We start from the raw sequence: 20,592 nt of genomic DNA, 5'->3' as shown, positions 1-20,592 counted from the left end.
TGTGCGTGTGTGTGTTTGTGTGTGTGCGTGTGTGTGTGTGCGCGTGTGTGTGTGTGTGTGTGTGTGTGCATGTGTGTGTGTGTGTACTCTATATGTTCTAATATTAATTCATGTTTAATAATTTTCAGTTAATGGGGCAACTGAAGAAAAAACAAAATAGAATTATAATTGCATCTAAGTATAATGAGAATTGTAATTTACTTTGAATAATCTATTTTCATTTTACCAGTCTAGACTTTTGTGTTTTTATCATTTTTATTATTTATTCATCATTAAAGGTGTATCTTTTTATACGTTTATAATTACAGAGACATTTGAATTTTACAATTTGTATTATTTATTTATAATTAAAGTTATTTTTTTACATTTATAATTACATATAGTGTTAATTAAAATGGCATTGCAATGGTTTCATTTTCCATTAAATTCATTTAGATTTTGCAGATGCAAATCTATTAGTATATTTTCCTTTGCAAAGCTTCGCATAGTACATTTAATTAATCGTTTTTATATATTTATATAAACTTCATTATGTTTTCTGTGATGAAGATGTGTGTAGGTAATTTTGCAGCAGTGTGTGTGTGTGTGTGTGAGAGGGAGAGAGAGAGAGAGTCTGCTGTCACAAGGAAACATGATGCTATAGTTTCCTAAAAATAACACGCATGCAAAAAGGGGAAAAAAGAGCGAGAAGGAAAAAGAGACCTTACATAAGACCTGACTGCTGCTCTACACCTCCTGCCTCAAGTGCTTTTCTCCTGCTCTCTTTCTCTCACACACGCGTGCACACACACACCCTTTCTCTCTCTGTTTGTCCTAATTCTTGATTTGGCCACAGGATGGCACCATGTAATAGAAATGAAAGCTTGATTTCTAGATTTCTACTAACACATCACCTTTATGACCCAAAAGATTTTCTTCTAATAATGATGAGAATGATTGTTTTGCAGGCTTGGGGGAACCATCTCAGCTTACAAAATCGTTCCCGATGAAATCGATGAGATCAAGGTACGTTTCAAAATTCAGGTAACGGGAAAATAAAATCAAACAAAATCTCAGTTCACTTAACACCACAGTTTAAAAGTTTGGCGTCAGTAGGGGGAAAAAACAAATGCTTTTATTCAGTGAAAATGCATTAAATTGACATTTATAAATGTAACAAAATATTTCTATTTCAGATAGATGCTGTTCTTTTCAACTTTCCATTCAGTTTTCAACATTGATAATAATCAGAAATGTTTCTTGAGCAGCAAATCAGCATATTAGAAGGATTTCTGAAGAATCATGTGACACTGAAGTATGGAGTAATGATGCTGAAAATTCAGCTTTGATCACAGGAATAAATTACATTTTTTATATATTTTCAAATAGAAAACAGTTATTATAAATGGTAATAATATTTCACAATTTATATTTTTTTCTGTATTTTTTAAATAAATCAAATAAATACAGCCTTGATGAGCATAAGAGACCTCTTTCAGAAACATGTAAATGTGTGTGTTTACTGACGTTTGTTTCTTTTGTCTGGTTCAGGAGACTCTGATCGACTGGTGTGATGAGAAAGAGTTAAACCTGATTTTGACCACTGGTGGCACTGGCTTTGCTCCACGGGATGTCACGCCTGAGGTTGGTCCTGTGCTACATACAGTATATGTGTGTGGAGAGTGAGATGTGTGTTCCTGCCTAAAATATTCTCTTACAGACCTCAAAAACTCTGACCATAAGCCATCATTTATCAAATTAGAACCATGCAAAATAGAAGCATTTTCACTAGTGGTCTCAGATTTTGGACTCCACTATATTTCTCAGCAAAGGGAAACTCTGGGACTCTCTCTCTCGACCCATGAGTCTCATCAATACTCCTCCTTTGATGTTTTCCCTCGTTCTTCTCCCTCTATCCCTCTAATGATGTTTGAAGTGTCACTCAAGGACAAAGAACACACACACACAGAGACACACAGATGATTATTTTGTGCAGTGAGTGATACTGTAGGATCACCCAGGGTTTTAATGTGACCAGCCCCTGTTGATCTGTGACATTCCCGTGAAGCTTCTCTCCAAGAGGAACACGGTATTGCTCAGAGGTTGCTCTTCAATAGCTCAGAAGACATAATGTTCTTAGTAATGTTTCATTTCATGAAATATATAAATTATTAACTTTGTCTCAAGAGAATTAAAAACAGACATATAAGACAGTTGTTGACATACAATAAGTGATGCTCTAATGTGGATAACAGCTCAGATCATTTCATGAAAAATGTTTCAGTTCATATTTGAGATCTCTGGTTTTTGATTGCAATCTTTGGTATCTTGGCACATTTGACCACTGTTTGAGACTCCTTCATTTAATCTCAGCCGGTCTAGACATATTTGACATATTAAAGAGACATAATTTGTCCTTTTTCTTTCTCTCTGTCGTCCTGTCTGTCTGTCCAGGCCACTAAAGAGGTGATCGAGCGGGAAGCTCCAGGGATGTCTCTGGCCATGCTGGTGGGCTCTCTGAAAGTCACTCCTCTGGGAATGCTCTCCAGGTCTCACTTCAACACATCCTCAACATGCTTGTCTCAGTGTAGAAGAACTTTGACTTTCATTCATAATTATACTCATCAGGATATTCAGAGAAAACTGATCCCAGATCAGCCTCTCAATCAAAGACATTGACTTCATTGAAATCAGACTTTCATTGCCTCGTACATAAGCTTCCAGTAGAGAAATATAACAGCTAGATACAGAATTATAGGAACATTTTCAGAATATAATAATAATGCAAATATCAGAATTTTATGGAAGCCTGTTTCTGCCATGGAATGAAAAAAAAAACGTTGTCTAACAATTCTGACTCTTTTTTTTTTTTCTTTTTCAGAATTGCGAGAAAAAAGTCCAAATTGAGAGATAAAAAATCGCAATTATCCGTGGCGTAAACAAGCTTCTGTGGAATACTATTATATTCAGAATTACAATTTACAATTATTTCCTGTTTGCCCACAAATAATAATAATAATAATCACTATGTATACATTACTGTTAAAAGTACTGTTTAATTTTTTTTATTTTTAAAAGAAGTCTCATACTCAAATACAGTAAAATATACAAAAATACAATAAAAACTTTAAATATTGTGAAATATTATTACAAATTAAAATAGCGGATTTCCACTGTAATATACTGTAAAATGTAATTTATTCCTGTGATCAAACTGAATTTTCAGCATCATTACTCCAGTCTTCAGTGTCACATGATTCTTCAGAAATCATTTGAATATTCTGATTTGCTGCTTAAGAAACATTTCTGATTATTACCAATGATGAAATGATGTCTCTTTTGAATTGTCTTGATTTGTGTGTGTACAGACCTGTGTGTGGTATCCGAGGGAAAACTCTCATCATAAATTTGCCAGGCAGTAAAAAAGGTTCACAGGTAAGAATCATTTTTTTCTTTCATTAATTGTGTGGTTAGTCGTATGTCTCAGTACTGGTCTGCCAGTATGTACTCCATTAGCCAAAACGTTTAATGTAGTACTTCTAGTAATCCAATTCATATATAATAAATGATAAATGGGAGTGTTTTGCACATAAAGTTCAAGTTTAATTCTGTTTGTGTACTTGCTTGTGGTCTCCATAAAATATACATTAATGGGTGCTGGAAATAGAGATAAACATGGATAATTATAGAGCTCTTTTTGGATCAGTTCAGAATAGTTTACTTAAGGGTCATAATTTTTTCATTGCTTGGCCAATTTATGAGAAACACCATGGACGGAGACACTGTTTGTACAACTTTTTTTTAAAAATTGTACTTTACTATCAATTTCAATAAATCACCTATAATAGCAGTTTATCCCAAATATGGTATTATAATAGAGATACTATTATAGGTTTTATTAATATTTTGAATTGTATTTTATTTTTATATTTTCTGTTTTCATTTTAATTTAAGTTGTATAAATTTTGTTGTGTTTTGTCATTTTTATTAGTTTTTCTAATATGTCTATTTCCATTTTTATTTTAGTGTTAGTTATTTTATTTCATGAAGGTAAACTAAACAAAAATTAGATATGTTGCCTTTTTTTAATATATTATTTTGTTTTAGCTCAAATTTATTTTATTTCAAATAACAATTTTTTATGGTTTTAGTTTTAGTTAGGCCTTACTATAACAACGCTGTTTTATCCCATACAAAAAAGTACTTCCATGGTAAATGTTTGATAGTGATTTTAAGTAGGATTGTATATTGAGCAAGATTTGAATTCAAAAATTGGGTAGCGGCGCCTTTTTAAGATTTTTAATGCCTTTTTAACATTAAGGGGTGATAAATTGATAAATGTATGTATATATATATATATATATGTATATACATTCATTTCTCAAGCTCTTTGATTTATTCTTCCTTGCATTTGTGTCCTGCAGGAATGCTTCCAGTTCATCCTGCCTGCTCTCCCACATGCCATCGACCTGCTCCGAGAAGCTGTGGTCAAAGTGAAGGAGGTGCCCAATGAGCTGGAGGACCTGCCCTCGCCTCCACCGCCTCCGTCCCCGCTGCCCACCAGCAGCCCGCACTGCCAGACCGAGGACAAGGGCGTGCAGTGTGAGGAAGAGGAGGAGGAGAAGAAGGACAGTGGTGTGGCCTCCACAGAGGACAGCTCCTCCTCGCACATCACCGCCGCCTCCATCGCTGCCAAGGTAACCCTGTAGCTGTAGTTATATATAAAATAGTTATGCTCTACAAAAGTGTTTCTCACATGACTCTGTTGGACGTTTGCAGGTGTTCCGTTTGTCTTCATTCCCATCATGATATTGTGTGTCATCTTCATGTGTGCTGAAACGTCCTCTGGTGTGAGTGAATATCACGACATTATCTTCACATCATTTGTGTCAGACTCTGTTCCGTGTCTGTGTGTGTTTTCTTCCCCCACTTGCGCCATGTTTATGATTATGTCCTTATTTGGCCCTCATACTATTTTCAGTGTACTACGATCTGGAACACACTAAATAGTATGCAGATTAGGACGTATGCAAAATGTGATTAGAAACGTGAAATAAACATGTTGCACCATAAGTTCAGTGGAAAGAAATGCTTTCAAAACTTGCAAAATTTGACTTTTTACATTATATAATGCACAAATAATAAGAGAGCAAATGATTGGGTGTTTATGATTTTAATAAACATCCTTCTTTCATGTCTCAGATTCCCGACTCCATCATCTCACGGGGTGTTCAGGTCCTTCCCCGTGACACGGCATCTCTGAGCACCACGCCATCCGAGTCGCCACGTGCCCAGGCTACCTCCCGCCTCTCCACCGCTTCCTGTCCCACCCCCAAGGTGAGAGCGCCTCACTTCCTGTTTCCTGTCCCCGCACTGTTCACTTCCTGTCTGCTGCTCCTCTGCCTCCCCACCTCGCTCGCCCTGCTGCCGATCTCCACGCTCACCTCACCCCAAAACTCCTGTCAAAGTCCCATCTATGTGTGGATTTCACAGGTTTCTGTTTCATATTTACGATATCAAAGAATTCTGTTTAGAACACCGCAAAAATAATTTTCTTTCTTAGTAATTTTGTCTCGTTCTCCAGTACAAATACCTAAACATTCTTCAGTCAAAATACATTTACTTCAAATCAAAATATGTATTGTTTTCTGAAAAATTAAATGAGATATGCTTAAAACAAGACAAAATATCTGCCAGTGGGGCCAGAAAAATAAACTGACTGCTTTTTCTTTCTTAAGTTGCAAAGAAATTAAGGTTTTTGAGGAAAACATTCCAGGATTTTTCTCCATATAATGGACTTCAATGGTGGCCAACGGGCTGAAGGTCCAAATTGCAGTTTCATTGCAGCTTAAAAAGGGCTCTACACGATCCCAGCCAAGGAATAGGGGTCTTATCTATTGAAACGATCAGTCATTTTCTAAAAATAAAATGTTAAATTTATATCCTTTTTACCACAAATGTTCATCTTGCACTAGCTGGATTCACTCATTACGTAGTCACGCTGGAAAGGTCACGCGGAAGTACGTCCCAGTGTTTACAATGCGAACGTGCAAAGAAAGTCAAACGCCCTTTACAAAAAAAAGGTAAGATAATGATGTCGGACGATTTTGAAGTTGGAGGAGGAAATGAGATGGAGTTTTTCGCCCTACCCCATCTTTTTTGAACTGGAGCACACAGACGAAGAGCTAACCGTGCATGACCTTTCCAACGTGATTACGTCATGCGTGATGTCGTAGAAGTGCATCGCGGAGCTAGTTAGTGTGATTTTACATTTTTTAAAAAACATAATTTAGAAGTAATATGCTATTTTCTATCCTGTTTTTGTGCCTCTCTGCAGAACGGTCTGCTTTTATAAGCGTGGGGGGGCATTCAAGACTCGCAAGTAAACGCCCATTGCTAGGATTGGCTAACAGTTTTGTTTATTAAAATAACAGATGAATGAATGAATGAATGAGGCATCTATATAGCACTTTATTGTGTATTGCTGTACACCCAAAGCGCTTTACAATCATCATGAGGGGGGTCTCTCCTCAACCACCACCAGTGTGCAGCATCCACTTGGATGATGCGACGGCAGCCACAGTATAGCGGCGCCAGTGCGCTTCACCACACACCAGCTACAGGTGGAGAGGAGAGAGAGATAGAGCCAATTCAGTGGATGGGGATTATTAGGAGGCCATGGTTGACAAGGGCCAGTGTAGGGAATTTGACCAGGACACGGGGGATACACCCCTACTCTTTACAAGAAGTGCCATGGGATTTTTTGTGATTTTTAGTGATATGGCTGCTGTGACGTATTCTGAATACAACATGGGTCATTTAGGTTAAAAACCTATAAACAGTCAGTATATATCAAACGGTATGGAACAGACAATGCAATAGTGGTAAAAACATGTTTCCTCACACTTCTGTGCTGCGACATTACTGTTGGATCCATTCTAGTCAGACTCAGCGCTGCATCGTCTTTTACTTTCAGGCTCTCTGAAAAGCCTGCATCACACTGTCTTGTTTAAAAATGAATCTGTAGCAAAGTAAAGCAAACAGACAAACAAAAAGTGTTTCACTGACGCAATCTGGAGCTCTTTACTAATTTTACCCCGTGTTTACACTGGACGCGACTATAGACAACAGAACCCATTATGATCGGTGATTCTGTCTAAACTGGATGCGGCACGGATCGACACAACAAATCCCCAACATTAAACTGATGTCCCGCTCTATTTCTGACATACAAGCATTCGCGCCGCTTCTGACCTGAAAGAGAAATTGATTTGTGTCATGGCGCAGCAGCGCTCGCGTCTGATCTAGATATGTTAGAATCACAACAAAGGCAATTCAAAGATTATTTTACACAACTTACTACACAGTGTCTTGTGATCTTGTAATGTCATCTGCATGGTTCTGTTGATGGAGTAATCCTGTATTTGCGTCTCTCTAATATTTCCTCTCCTCCTACTACAAGCATGTATCAGTGGGTGGGGCTTCTGCGGAGGCAGTGCTTAGCCACATTATTACGTCATAAAGTGGCACGCTCCAAAACGAGTTGTCTTCTGAGCTTGGTTTCAATATAAGCTGTTTTTAAACTAAGGAGAAAGTTTTGAGTTTTGAAACTTACAGGATGTTTTTATAGTACAATGACTTGTTATGTGTCAAAAGACCAAGGGAAATTTGATTTCTCCGTTCATGACCCCTTTAATTGGTTAGCAGTAAGTTCCCTTACTATATATGGTGTAAAACTATAATAAATCTAACAGTACATTTCAAATTAACAGTTTTTAGAAGGGAAAAAATAATTTACAGTACAAAACCGTAAATTGACAGTTCCAGAATTTGCTGTGTGACAGCTCACCATTTTTCTTTTGCCGGTGCGACTAAATTTTGTCACACTGGCATTGCCTAACAAATAAGCGCTGCAATTTCTGTTGCAAATGAGAAACATCAAACGGCAAACGAAACAAAAGCGTAATGAAACCGTTTATCAGCTTGGACCAATTATTGAGCACAGCGCAAGAAAACTGGTCCGAGCTCTGAATAGGTTTACTCGGGAACCAGTATTGATCTCGCGACACTTACTGAATTCGTTGAATTTCGCCGCAGAATGAATAAGGTTGCTGTGAGATCTAGTGAGAAGCATTCAAATCTTCACAGAATTCTCTGTGAATATGATACAGATGTAAAATTCAAACAGCACTGACATAGAAAACCAGAAGTAGTAATGCTAACTATAACCATGATATCGTGGCAAAAATAGTCAAAAGTTATTACATTATTCATTTCAGGGTTTGTACAACCTTTTGAGAGAAGTTCAAGCACTTTTCAATGACTTTCAAGTATTTCACACAACTACTTACAGCACTTTAAAGCTCTAAAAATGATCAAATTTAAAAAAAAATTTAATTTAATGGGATGACCAAAATTTACTTTGCGATAAACAAACACTTATTAAATCTTAAAAAGACATCAAATTACGACTGTAACCAGTAGATGGCAGCAGAGGAGCACTTACTGGCTTATTACTCATTCATTTCTATTTTTTGCTTTATAAAATGAGATTATAAAATAAAATATAATAAAATATCAAATCATCAAGAAATCAAATTTTGTCAAAGTTTTGCACTTTTTTGTAAATGCAGAAAGAAAAGTCACAAAGTGCTTTGAAAAACACAAACTTTTCTTCAATTTGCGACTGAATCACATAAAGCAAGTAAAGAGTGCTCCTTTTATAATCACTCAAGTTGTTGGTCAGTTCAGTATAATACTATAGAAGAATGGTACATTTAATAAGAGTAGTATATATATACATTTTCCATATAAAAATTAGATTTTACACATGTTACTGCTATTAATAAAGTAAATGTTCTATGCTTCCCAACTCAAGTTCAGTGCTTTACTGTCAAATGGGTATTACCAAGAAATAAGTTAGAAATTATTTAGAAATTAGTTCTCTTGTGACAAACGTGGGATAAAAAGTGTTAAATTAATTGACATCTCTTTATAAACATCTATTTGACAGAAAATTAACATATGCAGTTATATGCACTGACTTTCCTGAACATGGAGCATTTGGAATTATGCTTTTATCCAAGCGACTTACATTGCATTCAAGCTATACATTTTTTGTACAATTCATGGGAATCCCTTCCCTGGGAATCGAACCCAGGATCTTGGTGTTGTTGGTGTGATGCTCTACTGTTTGAGCTGCAGGAATATGACTAACCTGTAACTTTGACCCACATGGCTCAGGACTCTCACCCAAGCCGGGCGAGCAACTCTCGTTCGTCAGCTCATATGTCACAATACTTTCTCGACCCCACTGTGTGGATGTGGTGGTTGTCATGGGAGCGGGCGTTGCCGTGGAGACTGTGCTGCACTCATATGAGTGAGAGAGTTTGTACAGGTGTCAGTTTGACAAAGATGCAAAAATCTGTAATTTAGTCGCACTCATGTCATTGTCAAGTCAAGTCAAGTCACCTTTATTTATATAGCGCTTTGTAAACCAATATGACTTTCATTTTCCGTGTTAACCCTGCTCTTCTCTATATTATGAAAACATTTAGTGACCAGGGGCTGTTGAGCTCCAAAAACTAATAAAAACACTATAAGACTGTAGTCCATATAACTTATGTGCTATATTGGAAGTCTTCTAACCATTCAAAAACTTTGTGTCACAAACAGACTTAGTCATTATTAGCTAATAAAAATATATAACCTGACACCTGAAACATTCGTAGGTGTGTTGGATGAAAGTACATTATAAACTAAGAAATACATAAATTTGGCACACTACTCCATCATCACAAAAAATCATTATTAATTAGCAATGTCTCAGTCAATCAAACTTCCACATATGCAAATGATCAACAAATGTAAATGTATATTTTACATTTTATTGTTTTATTATATTTATTTATATATTTTTAGTCATTATTATTAGAAATATTTAAATAATAATTTTAGCAATTAAATTTGAAACATTATTACAAATTATCAGCTAAAATTTCCCTCTGCCAATCCATTTTTGCATTGCATTTTTAACATCTAGACTCCAGTTTTATTTTGGTATCATTGAGACTATATTAATATTTTGAATCAGTTTTCATTTTTATATTTTCTGTTTTCATTTTTATTTTAGTTAACATTTTAGTACGTTTGCTGTGTGTTTTCAACGTGATCTCATGATAATTCGTATGTATTTTATGTAAAATGTGGTTCTATAAAACGTACATTTACTTACGTTTTTACAGGCACTAAAACGTACAAAACTGACGTATTGACGACACCTAAAAATGAATCCTTGTGAATATTGAAATCGCAGCATTAATTTTATTAGTTTTTAGTTGTCATATGAATTACCTTGTTTTCAATTGCATTATTAAATTGTTTACTTGTTTACTTATGAAATTATAACATTTCGTTTTGTTGTGATTTCTGCTGCCAGCTCGTTTCCAAGAACATGCCTACATAATGTTAAACACGACTTCACTTGAAACCTTAAAATAAATAGCATTTCTGCAATCGTTTATCCTTTACTTGTCATGTAATGTTTACTTTGATTGCCATGGGCCACAAAAGATTGTTTCAAAAAAATTTATTTTCCTGCTTATTTCGGTCATTTGCGTTTTATATCCTTTATATATCACTATAAAATGGGTAGGTTAAGGTTTGGGGGTAGGTTAAGGGGTCTAAAAATCTAAATTGCGTATTAATAAAATGATAAAAATGCATATTCGCTATAAAATGGTTAGGTTTAGGTTTGGGGGCAGGTTAAGGGGTATAAAAATCTAAATCGCTTATTGATAAAATGATAAAAATGCATTGATACGAATATCTTAATGACATAAAAGATACGTAAATATTTTTACGTTTTTTAGCTAAAAATACGTAGTGATTTGTACGTTTTAAATGTTGAAATACATCTAAATTGTACGTTTTAGCATGAATAAATACATACAAAAGTGTACGTTTTGTGCTTGTAAATGTTACGTATTAATACCTACGTATAAACATGAGACCAGGCTGGTGTTTTTGTCATTTTAGTAGATATGTCAGTACAGTGTATGTATATAGTTTTATTAATTTTTATTTCAGTTTTAGTTTATTTTAGTACAACCAGTTAAACTAAAATGAGAAGTTTCCTCCATAGCTAAAATAAAATATTTTCATATTTTATTTTATTTCTGTTGATGTTTATTTTATTTCAAGTAACATATTTTTTTTACGGTTTTAGTTATCTATAACAACCCTGCTAGACACATCTCTTTTTAACATAGATTTTCAAACTGCATTTCTTTTCCTTTATTTTTTTTGTGGAACATAAAATATACTTGAAAACATTCTTTTTTTCTGTACAATGAAATTAAATGTGCTCCAATGTTGTTTGAGCCCTAACCTTTTTTGAAATATCTTCTTTTTGTGTTCTGCAAAAAGAAAGTCATATAGATTTGAAACAGTGAGTGAATGTTGACGAATTCAAATTTTAACCAATATCGATTATGTCATTATATTTGCATATTAAATTGTGACTGGCCATGTCTTCATTGCATATATTTAAACATTTATAGATGCTTTGACTACACTGACTAAACCGACAAAAACCGAGACATGCAATAGTGTCATGATAATGACAAAGCAAAAACTCAATCATCACAATCGTTTTACCAGAAACATCAACTTGATTAATAGCCATCCTGATCACAAGCATACTCAGACTCTCTCGATGTCACTTCCTGTCTTGTGTTCTCTCACAGTCGCACACACACAGATGATGATATGGCTGTGGCAGTCCTCCACACAGTTATATAACACGGTTACATAACAGTGAGCCACTAACACATAAACCAGTTCCTGTGATTATCTGCAAATGCAATCCTGCATCTAATTTTAATGCACGAGTAACTGGGCAGAATGGTGGCAGCTCATTTGTTAAGAATGTATTGATTAAATCCCCTTGCATTCTGTCCTAAGATGGGTACTTAATGGAATATTTTCAGTTCAACTTTTATTAAAATTATTTTTGTATTTGTAACCTGCTGTTGATTAATACAGAAAATAATTAGGCTCAGCCCTTAGTTTGCATGAATGAATAGGAAATGCATTTGCAGTGAATGTACTTTAATCGTGCAGCGTGTATGTGCACTACATTTAAAAACTGTATATGGATCAGTAAGAGTTTTTTATTTTTTTATTTTTTTTAATTAATACTTTTATTTAGCAAGGATGCATTAAATTGATCAAAAGTGACAGTAAAGACATTTATGATGTTACAAAGGTTTCTATTTCAAATAAAATTTCAAAAATATGTAGCAGCACAACTGTTTTCAACATTAATATAATAATCAGAAATGTTTCTTGAGCAACAAATCAGCATATTAGAATGATTTTTAAAGGATCATGTGACACTGAAGACTGGAGTAATGATGCTGAAAATTCAGCTTTGATCACAGCAATAAATTACATTGTAAAATATATTCGAATAGAAAAGAGTTATTTTAAATTATAATATTTCATAATTTTACTATTTTTATTGTATTTTTTTTATCAAATAAATGCAGCCATGGTAAGCATTAAAAGACTCAAAAAAAAATTTAAATCTTACAGACCCAAACCTCTGAACAGCAGTTTAAATAAACTTCAACATATGCAAAAATTGAGCTGTTTTAAAGTATTATCTTGCTAGGGCTATTGATTTAATGTAGGTGTTCCCAAAGTAGGGGTCGCAAAACCCCACAGGGGGTCGCAAAACCACAGGGAGGGGGTCGCAAGATGATTTCCAGAAATCAGATAATTTTTTTAAGGATTAGAAATAGCATATTTTACCCATAAATAAAAAATTATAAGTTGAATTAAAAATAAAACTCCAAAAACTCCAGACTCTGGAGTTTTGTACTCCAGCATGTTGCCCACACAACTAATTAGGTAAGATTAATGTTGAAATGTAAGTAATGAGTAAATTACTATAAAATAATATTATTATTGTTAGACTGTTGTGTTCCTTTGTGTTGTCATTATGCTATACAGTGGTGTGAAAAGGTTTTTGCCCCCTTCCTGTTTTTTTTTTTTTTTTGCATATTTGTCACACTTAAAAAATTCAGATCATCAAACTAATTTTAATATTATACAAAGATAATGCAAGTAAATGCAAAATGCAGTTTTTAAATGATGATTTGATTTATTTACTTCCATTATCTTTGTGTAATATAAAAATTTGTTTGATGATCTGAATCTTTTAAGTGTGACAAATATGCAAAAAATGTTAAACACGGGAAGGGGGCAAAAACCTTTTCACACCACTGTAAGTGCATGTGCGCCGTTGTGCAAAACGTTTGTATACTTTAACCACCTCAGAGGAAAGTGGGGGTCCCGACTCCCGAGGTACTGGCACTGTTATTTTGGGGGTCGTGGGCTGAAAAGTTTGAGAACCCCTGATTTAATGCACTAATTTGGTGTAATTAATGATAAAAAATGATAAAAATGTTTTTAAAAAATCAGAATCAAATATTCCAGCCAAAAAAAAAAAACCTGAAATGCTTCATTAATCCTTAATCCTTAATTAATTGATCATTAATTTTCTCCATGCTGGATTGTGTCTACATCTTGTGTTTCAGATGTTTTAAATGTCAAAAAACGTCAATGTGAAAAAAGCAGTCACTCGACTGACAGCTGCAGATGTGAGTTAGATGAAGGATAAATCCACATTGTGTGTGTGTGTGTGTGTGTGTGTGTGTGTGTGTGTTATATATATATATATATATAACCGCAGCAATAGATAACTGTGTTTGTGTGTGCTTGTGTAGTTTTCTGGCTTGTGTGCTGATAATGTTCCTCCTCTGAACAGAGGAGCTTATAAAACTGACTGGCGTCTTGCTGTCGCAGAGGTGAGAACATTGAATTTAATGCTCAGAGAAGATCAGATAGTGATGGCCAAGGAGAAATGAAAGAGAACACAATAAACAAACACTCAGCAGTGCAGATGCTCAGCTCAACATCTCAGAGTGTGACTGACTTTCACTTCATCAGCATTATTTCCACACAGAATAATTTCTGTCAGTGATTCATGTTTATTCAGGTTGTTGTGAAATGTTTCTTTGTTCATTTTGACTCGGGTGTTTAACAGTAGTTTAGGAGCTTTTTGTGACTGTGTACCGTAGTAAAGCTTTTTTGGATGATGCCTGCTTTGTTGGTATCTGATCTATTAAGCAGAAATTGTTTTCTAGTTTCTGTACTATACTTCAGTCTTGCATTCAGTTAAAGACTTCTGGAGTTGCTTTGAAAGAGGCTCAGGATTTGAATTGCATATAAAATTTCCATCCATTTGTATTACATAGTTTTGACATAAACTAATAAATCTAATATTATGCATATTTGTCAGTCATACATAAATGAAACCGGTCAGATTTTTGCACTCAAAAAAAAAATCATGCCATAGGTTATTAATAACTATGCATATATTTGATTTTATTTAAATAATCATATTTTCTAAATGCATTTATTTAAATTGCTTAGAATCAACATTAATCTGTTCATTGTGAAAACAATTACATATATTCAGTTAAAAAGTATGAACGTGGTTAAATATTTCTAGCTGTTGAACAAGCAATATTCATTTAGTTAAAATGAATGAGATTGAAACCAATTGGATTTATTGATGATAGTGTATTTGAAACGCAGTCGGTTTATTCGTATATTACGGAAATCTGACCTGTTTCAAGTTCATTTATGTATGACTGTCAAATATACATCACAAAAAGTTTATTACCTTGTTTATGTGTAATTCAAATTAATTGGAAATTGTATATATGCCATTCAAATACATCAATCTTACATTTATGAGTGCATGTTTCTGTTTTACCTCAACTTATCGGCATATCTGACGACCTCTTTTTAGAGATGTCCTCAAAGAGAAAAAATACTCATAAATAATGTTTTCTTTTTGTAATTTTGATAATGAAATGGTCCATTGCTTATCCATTCGATACATAATGCAAAAAGCACTTGTGAAAATCACAAAGTTGGCAAGCAACTTTCAGATGTTTGAAAGATATTTGACATTTTGATTTGCACTCATTTCTTCTGTGTTTTCTGTACATCTGTTAACGTACCATATTTTGAGTTTGTTGCTCATTACCATTGTATTATCAATTAATATAATCCGTTTCAAATTGACTGAAATGACACACAAACACAAGACAAAGTGGTTTATTTGGTGTCTTTCTGTCCTTACATAAACTTAACATAAACATGTTTGTAAGTTCCATGGATTTGTGTGTGTGTGTGTGTGTGTGTGTGTGTGTGTGTGTGCTAAACTGGAAATTATTGTTACAAAACAGTTTTATCACAGCTTCAGTTTGAAGATACTGGCATTATCGTCTTTTAGACGGATATAAATGTGTAAAATGACTCAACTCAACTGATAATGACATGCATGTCACTGCTTATTTAGCCCAATTCTGATATGAGATGCTTGCTTGTTATGAAACTGAAAGGGAAATGGACATTTGAAAACATGCACCAGCACGGATATCTCAGATTGTGGATTAGTAGCAGACATTAATGCTGTAAATTGCATTAGTGCATCATGGTGTCCACAGATTATCTGAGGTGTAGTTTCTCATCCTGATAGCTGCATTACAGAAGCACCTACTAAAGCATTATTAAACACAGCACAGCAGAAACCGCTTGGCTGTGCATTAGCAGTCTTGAGCAGATTGTGTGTGTCCTGTTAACCACCCTCGCGCCCTTCAGAGGGGTCAAATCTGAGGCTCGGGAACCAAGCCAGACATGATATGAGGTTTTAAAGAGAGAGTTTATCCAAAATGTTATCATTTACTCACTCATTTCAATCTTGACTTACTTTTCTGTGCAACATACTCAAAAATATTTAGGCCTAAAGATTTATGCATGTAGCTAATAATTATAAAAAAAATTGTCATAATTTAGATTTTTTTTGTCATAAATTCAATTTAGTATGTCATAACTTTGACTTTTTGTCAATTTAAACTTTTAAATTCATAATTTCTACTTTGTCTCATAATTTCACATTTTTATGTCATAATTTCAATTTAGTATGCCAGAATTTTGACTTTTTGTCATAATTTCAGCTTTTAAAGTCATAATTCCAATTTAGTATGTTATAATTTCTACTTTAAAAGTCATAATTTTGACTTTTATCTCATAATTACAGGGATCAGAAATGACTGCCCACTAAGTAAATGAGCTCAGGTTGATATTCAGAAAAAAAATACATGAACTTGCCTTGAAAATGTCAAGCACAAATCCCAGATCAGAAGCAAATACACGAGTGTAAGCGCTGTATTTGCGTAGTTTCTGCTATTTTTAAACGTCTTCTGTTCCCAGCTGCTTTGGCTTACGGTGCTTCAGCAGTCCTCCAGGCCAGCAGGGGGCAGCAGTGTGTGTCTCAGCTTGGCTTTGCTGGCTCTTATATTTAATTGTCTTCTCTTCTCCCCCCTTCTCGTGGCACCCAGGCGCGGCTTCCCTCCTCTTCATCCACCCTAAGCATTGCTGAGGTATTCCTGCATGCGTCTCGGGCCGCATCGCCATGGCAACAGCTCTTCTCCACCTCGGCATGTTGCCATGCGACATGTTTCTTCCTGCCTGCGATGATTGTTGCTTCCTGCTCTGCCTGAAACCCTTCCTGTCTTGTCATGCATGCTTTTCTCAAGTGCAGAAATGACTGACAGTCATTTTTGTGACACTTTTAGATGCGAGTCTTGGATATTTTTTTCATTTTTGAAGTGGTTTTGACCATCAGCATAATCATATCACATTTTTTCCTTTACATTTTTTTAATGCATTTCTGGCATTATTTTTTCTCATCCACTTTAATGTATGTATGGCCAGAGGAGTTATTATTACTAGTGATAGACTGATGCAGTAGTATTATGATAATTAATGCAGTTAATTAATGATAATTGAAGATGATATTTGGCTATTTTGAGATTACCCAAAATAAAACAAAGGTTCATAGCAATTTTGTGTGCATTATATTGCTAACACTAAATTGTATTATTTATATCGGCAATTAATCATCCAACTTGTTCTCCAGATTTTCCGTTTCAACCAATGAAAAACCTGTATCAGTCGGCCTCTAGTTATTACCTCTGTAAAACATACACGACATCTAAAAGTGCAGTTATATGAGCTCTGCTTGATCTAAAGAGTTAGTTATTAAAATGTTTTAATCAATAATCCATCCATATATGACACATTACAAGCTTGTATATTATACTGTATTGAGATGTGATCAATAGCATGTTAGTACAAAATTGTGTTGTTCTTCCAGTAACAAATGGATTATATTTTTGAATAGCAAAAAAAAATTTAATCTGTCAGATTGTATTGATATCTTTAAAAAAGTAGTTGTTTTTTATACATTTAAAAAATACGTTTTAATCAATATTCCAGCCATATACAATAAATTAGAAGCTTATATATTATACTGAAAAACGTATATATTATATGCTGTGTTGAGATGTTTTTTTTTTTTTTGGTATTCAGTTATTTATAGGGATGCACAATATTAGATTTTTGCCGTTAAAATAGTTTTCGCTATTAAAATAGTTGAAATGTTGTCTTTTTCCAGTAACTAACTAACTATTTATTTATTTTTCAATTAAAAACAAAAAATGTAATGGTAACAAAAACTAAATTTAAAAAAAATTATACTTTTTTGTCAGGTTGTACTGCATGCTCTGATGATATATTGTTGTAGAGACAAATAAATGTTCATATATGACTTTCTATACATTTATAATGATATTAGTACCCCTTTTATAGCTTCAGTTCAGTTAGTTTACTGACTACTTTTTGTTAGTTACTTGTAATGTAGCTTGACTGTAGTTGGGTTATGTATCGTTCCCTGAAGGAGGGAACAGAGACGTCACGTCGGAGGACCGACGAATTGGGATCTCGCTTAGAGGGACAGAGGGACCGTTAAAGTTGGTGTGTTTAGCAACATGTCAAATGCTTCACCCATCTTTGCATCTTTGCTGTGTTTGCGTCTGTATGTGTTGTGAATCCAGTATAAATTAATTATTTTTTATGTGACCACATATTTATCCCCAAGCTAACATCAAACTGGGATCTATGGAAGCCTATTTCCGACACATGAGAAAAAAAAATCATGCTTTAGTAAATCATGACTTTAAAGTCATAATTATGAAATTTAAATTTAAAATGATGACATAAAAAGTCAAAATTATTACAAAAAAAAAGTCATAATTATGGCATAAAAAGTTTAAATTTTGACATACCAAATCTCAATAATTACATAAAAAGTCATAATTATGAGATAAAAAAATTATGATATACAAAATCGAAATTCTGACTTAAATATATAGCAATGCCACTGGGTAATTCCACTGGGGAAACAATGTCTTTTCAATTCACAATTACTTCTCATAATTATGAATTTTTATGTCATAATTTTAACTTTTCATGTCTTTTGACTTTTTGTCAGTTTCAGCTTTTTATGTCATAATTTCAACTGTCATTAATTTGAATTAAAGTCATAATTTTTTACTTTTAAAGTTATAATTTGCACTTTTTATGCCATAGTTTTGATTTAGTGTCATAATTTTCGATTATGTCATAATTCGATAATAATGTCATAAATGTAATGATTTTGGACTTTTAAAGTCATGATTTAAACTTTTTTTAGCTAATAATTATAAAAAAAATTGTCATAATTTAGATTTTTTTTGTCATAATTTCAATTTAGTATGCCAGAATTTTGACTTTTTGTCATAATTTCAGCTTTTAAAGTCATAATTCCAATTTAGTATGTTATAATTTCTACTTTAAAAGTCATAATTTTGACTTTTATCTCATAATTACAGGGATCAGAAATGACTGCCCACTAAGTAAATGAGCTCAGGTTGATATTCAGAAAAAAAATACATGAACTTGCCTTGAAAATGTCAAGCACAAATCCCAGATCAGAAGCAAATACACGAGTGTAAGCGCTGTATTTGCGTAGTTTCTGCTATTTTTAAACGTCTTCTGTTCCCAGCTGCTTTGGCTTACGGTGCTTCAGCAGTCCTCCAGGCCAGCAGGGGGCAGCAGTGTGTGTCTCAGCTTGGCTTTGCTGGCTCTTATATTTAATTGTCTTCTCTTCTCCCCCCTTCTCGTGGCACCCAGGCGCGGCTTCCCTCCTCTTCATCCACCCTAAGCATTGCTGAGGTATTCCTGCATGCGTCTCGGGCCGCATCGCCATGGCAACAGCTCTTCTCCACCTCGGCATGTTGCCATGCGACATGTTTCTTCCTGCCTGCGATGATTGTTGCTTCCTGCTCTGCCTGAAACCCTTCCTGTCTTGTCATGCATGCTTTTCTCAAGTGCAGAAATGACTGACAGTCATTTTTGTGACACTTTTAGATGCGAGTCTTGGATATTTTTTTCATTTTTGAAGTGGTTTTGACCATCAGCATAATCATATCACATTTTTTCCTTTACATTTTTTTTATGCATTTCTGCCATTATTTTTTCTCATCCACTTTAATGTATGTATGGCCAGAGGAGTTATTATTACTAGTGATAGACTGATGCAGTAGTATTATGATAATTAATGCAGTTAATTAATGATAATTGAAGATGATATTTGGCTATTTTAAGATTACCCAAAATAAAACAAAGGTTCATAGCAATTTTGTGTGCATTATATTGCTAACACTAAATTGTATTATTTATATCGGCAATTAATCATCCAACTTGTTCTCCAGATTTTCCGTTTCAACCAATGAAAAACCTGTATCAGTCGGCCTCTAGTTATTACCTCTGTAAAACATACACGACATCTAAAAGTGCAGTTATATGAGCTCTGCTTGATCTAAAGAGTTAGTTATTAAAATGTTTTAATCAATAATCCATCCATATATGACACATTACAAGCTTGTATATTATACTGTATTGAGATGTGATCAATAGCATGTTAGTACAAAATTGTGTTGTTCTTCCAGTAACAAATGGATTATATTTTTGAATAGCAAAAAAAAATTTAATCTGTCAGATTGTATTGATATCTTTAAAAAAGTAGTTGTTTTTTATACATTTAAAAAATACGTTTTAATCAATATTCCAGCCATATACAATAAATTAGAAGCTTATATATTATACTGAAAAACGTATATATTATATGCTGTGTTGAGATGTTTTTTTTTTTTTTTGGTATTCAGTTATTTATAGGGATGCACAATATTAGATTTTTGCCGTTAAAATAGTTTTCGCTATTAAAATAGTTGAAATGTTGTCTTTTTCCAGTAACTAACTAACTATTTATTTATTTTTCAATTAAAAACAAAAAATGTAATGGTAACAAAAACTAAATTTAAAAAAAATTATACTTTTTTGTCAGGTTGTACTGCATGCTCTGATGATATATTGTTGTAGAGACAAATAAATGTTCATATATGACTTTCTATACATTTATAATGATATTAGTACCCCTTTTATAGCTTCAGTTCAGTTAGTTTACTGACTACTTTTTGTTAGTTACTTGTAATGTAGCTTGACTGTAGTTGTACTAGGTTCAATCTGAATAGCTTGTAGCTTGAAAAAAACGTCTCGGTTATGTATGTAACCCTCGTTCCCTGAAGGAGG

General features: G+C 33.9%; 1 protein-coding gene across 4 annotated transcripts in view; it reads left to right on the top strand.

Moving 5' to 3' along the window:
• Positions 1-20,592, top strand: part of gphnb (gephyrin b) — a 95,809-nt gene that overhangs the window by 42,474 nt on the left and 32,743 nt on the right. For all 4 annotated transcript variants that reach the window (XM_016242851.1, XM_016242854.1, XM_016242853.1 and 1 more), the window contains 6 exons: positions 948-1,005; positions 1,531-1,623; positions 2,434-2,528; positions 3,348-3,414; positions 4,404-4,676; positions 5,182-5,316. In XM_016242851.1, the coding sequence (XP_016098337.1) occupies positions 948-1,005; positions 1,531-1,623; positions 2,434-2,528; positions 3,348-3,414; positions 4,404-4,676; positions 5,182-5,316 (721 nt within the window). The remainder of the gene's footprint in view (positions 1-947; positions 1,006-1,530; positions 1,624-2,433; positions 2,529-3,347; positions 3,415-4,403; positions 4,677-5,181; positions 5,317-20,592) is intronic.

The sequence above is a fragment of the Sinocyclocheilus grahami genome, unplaced genomic scaffold (genome assembly GCF_001515645.1).
Source record: "Sinocyclocheilus grahami isolate Dianchi unplaced genomic scaffold, SAMN03320097.WGS_v1.1 scaffold674.1, whole genome shotgun sequence".
Classification (NCBI taxonomy): domain Eukaryota; kingdom Metazoa; phylum Chordata; class Actinopteri; order Cypriniformes; family Cyprinidae; genus Sinocyclocheilus; species Sinocyclocheilus grahami.
This window is presented reverse-complemented; position numbering and strand designations above follow the sequence as displayed.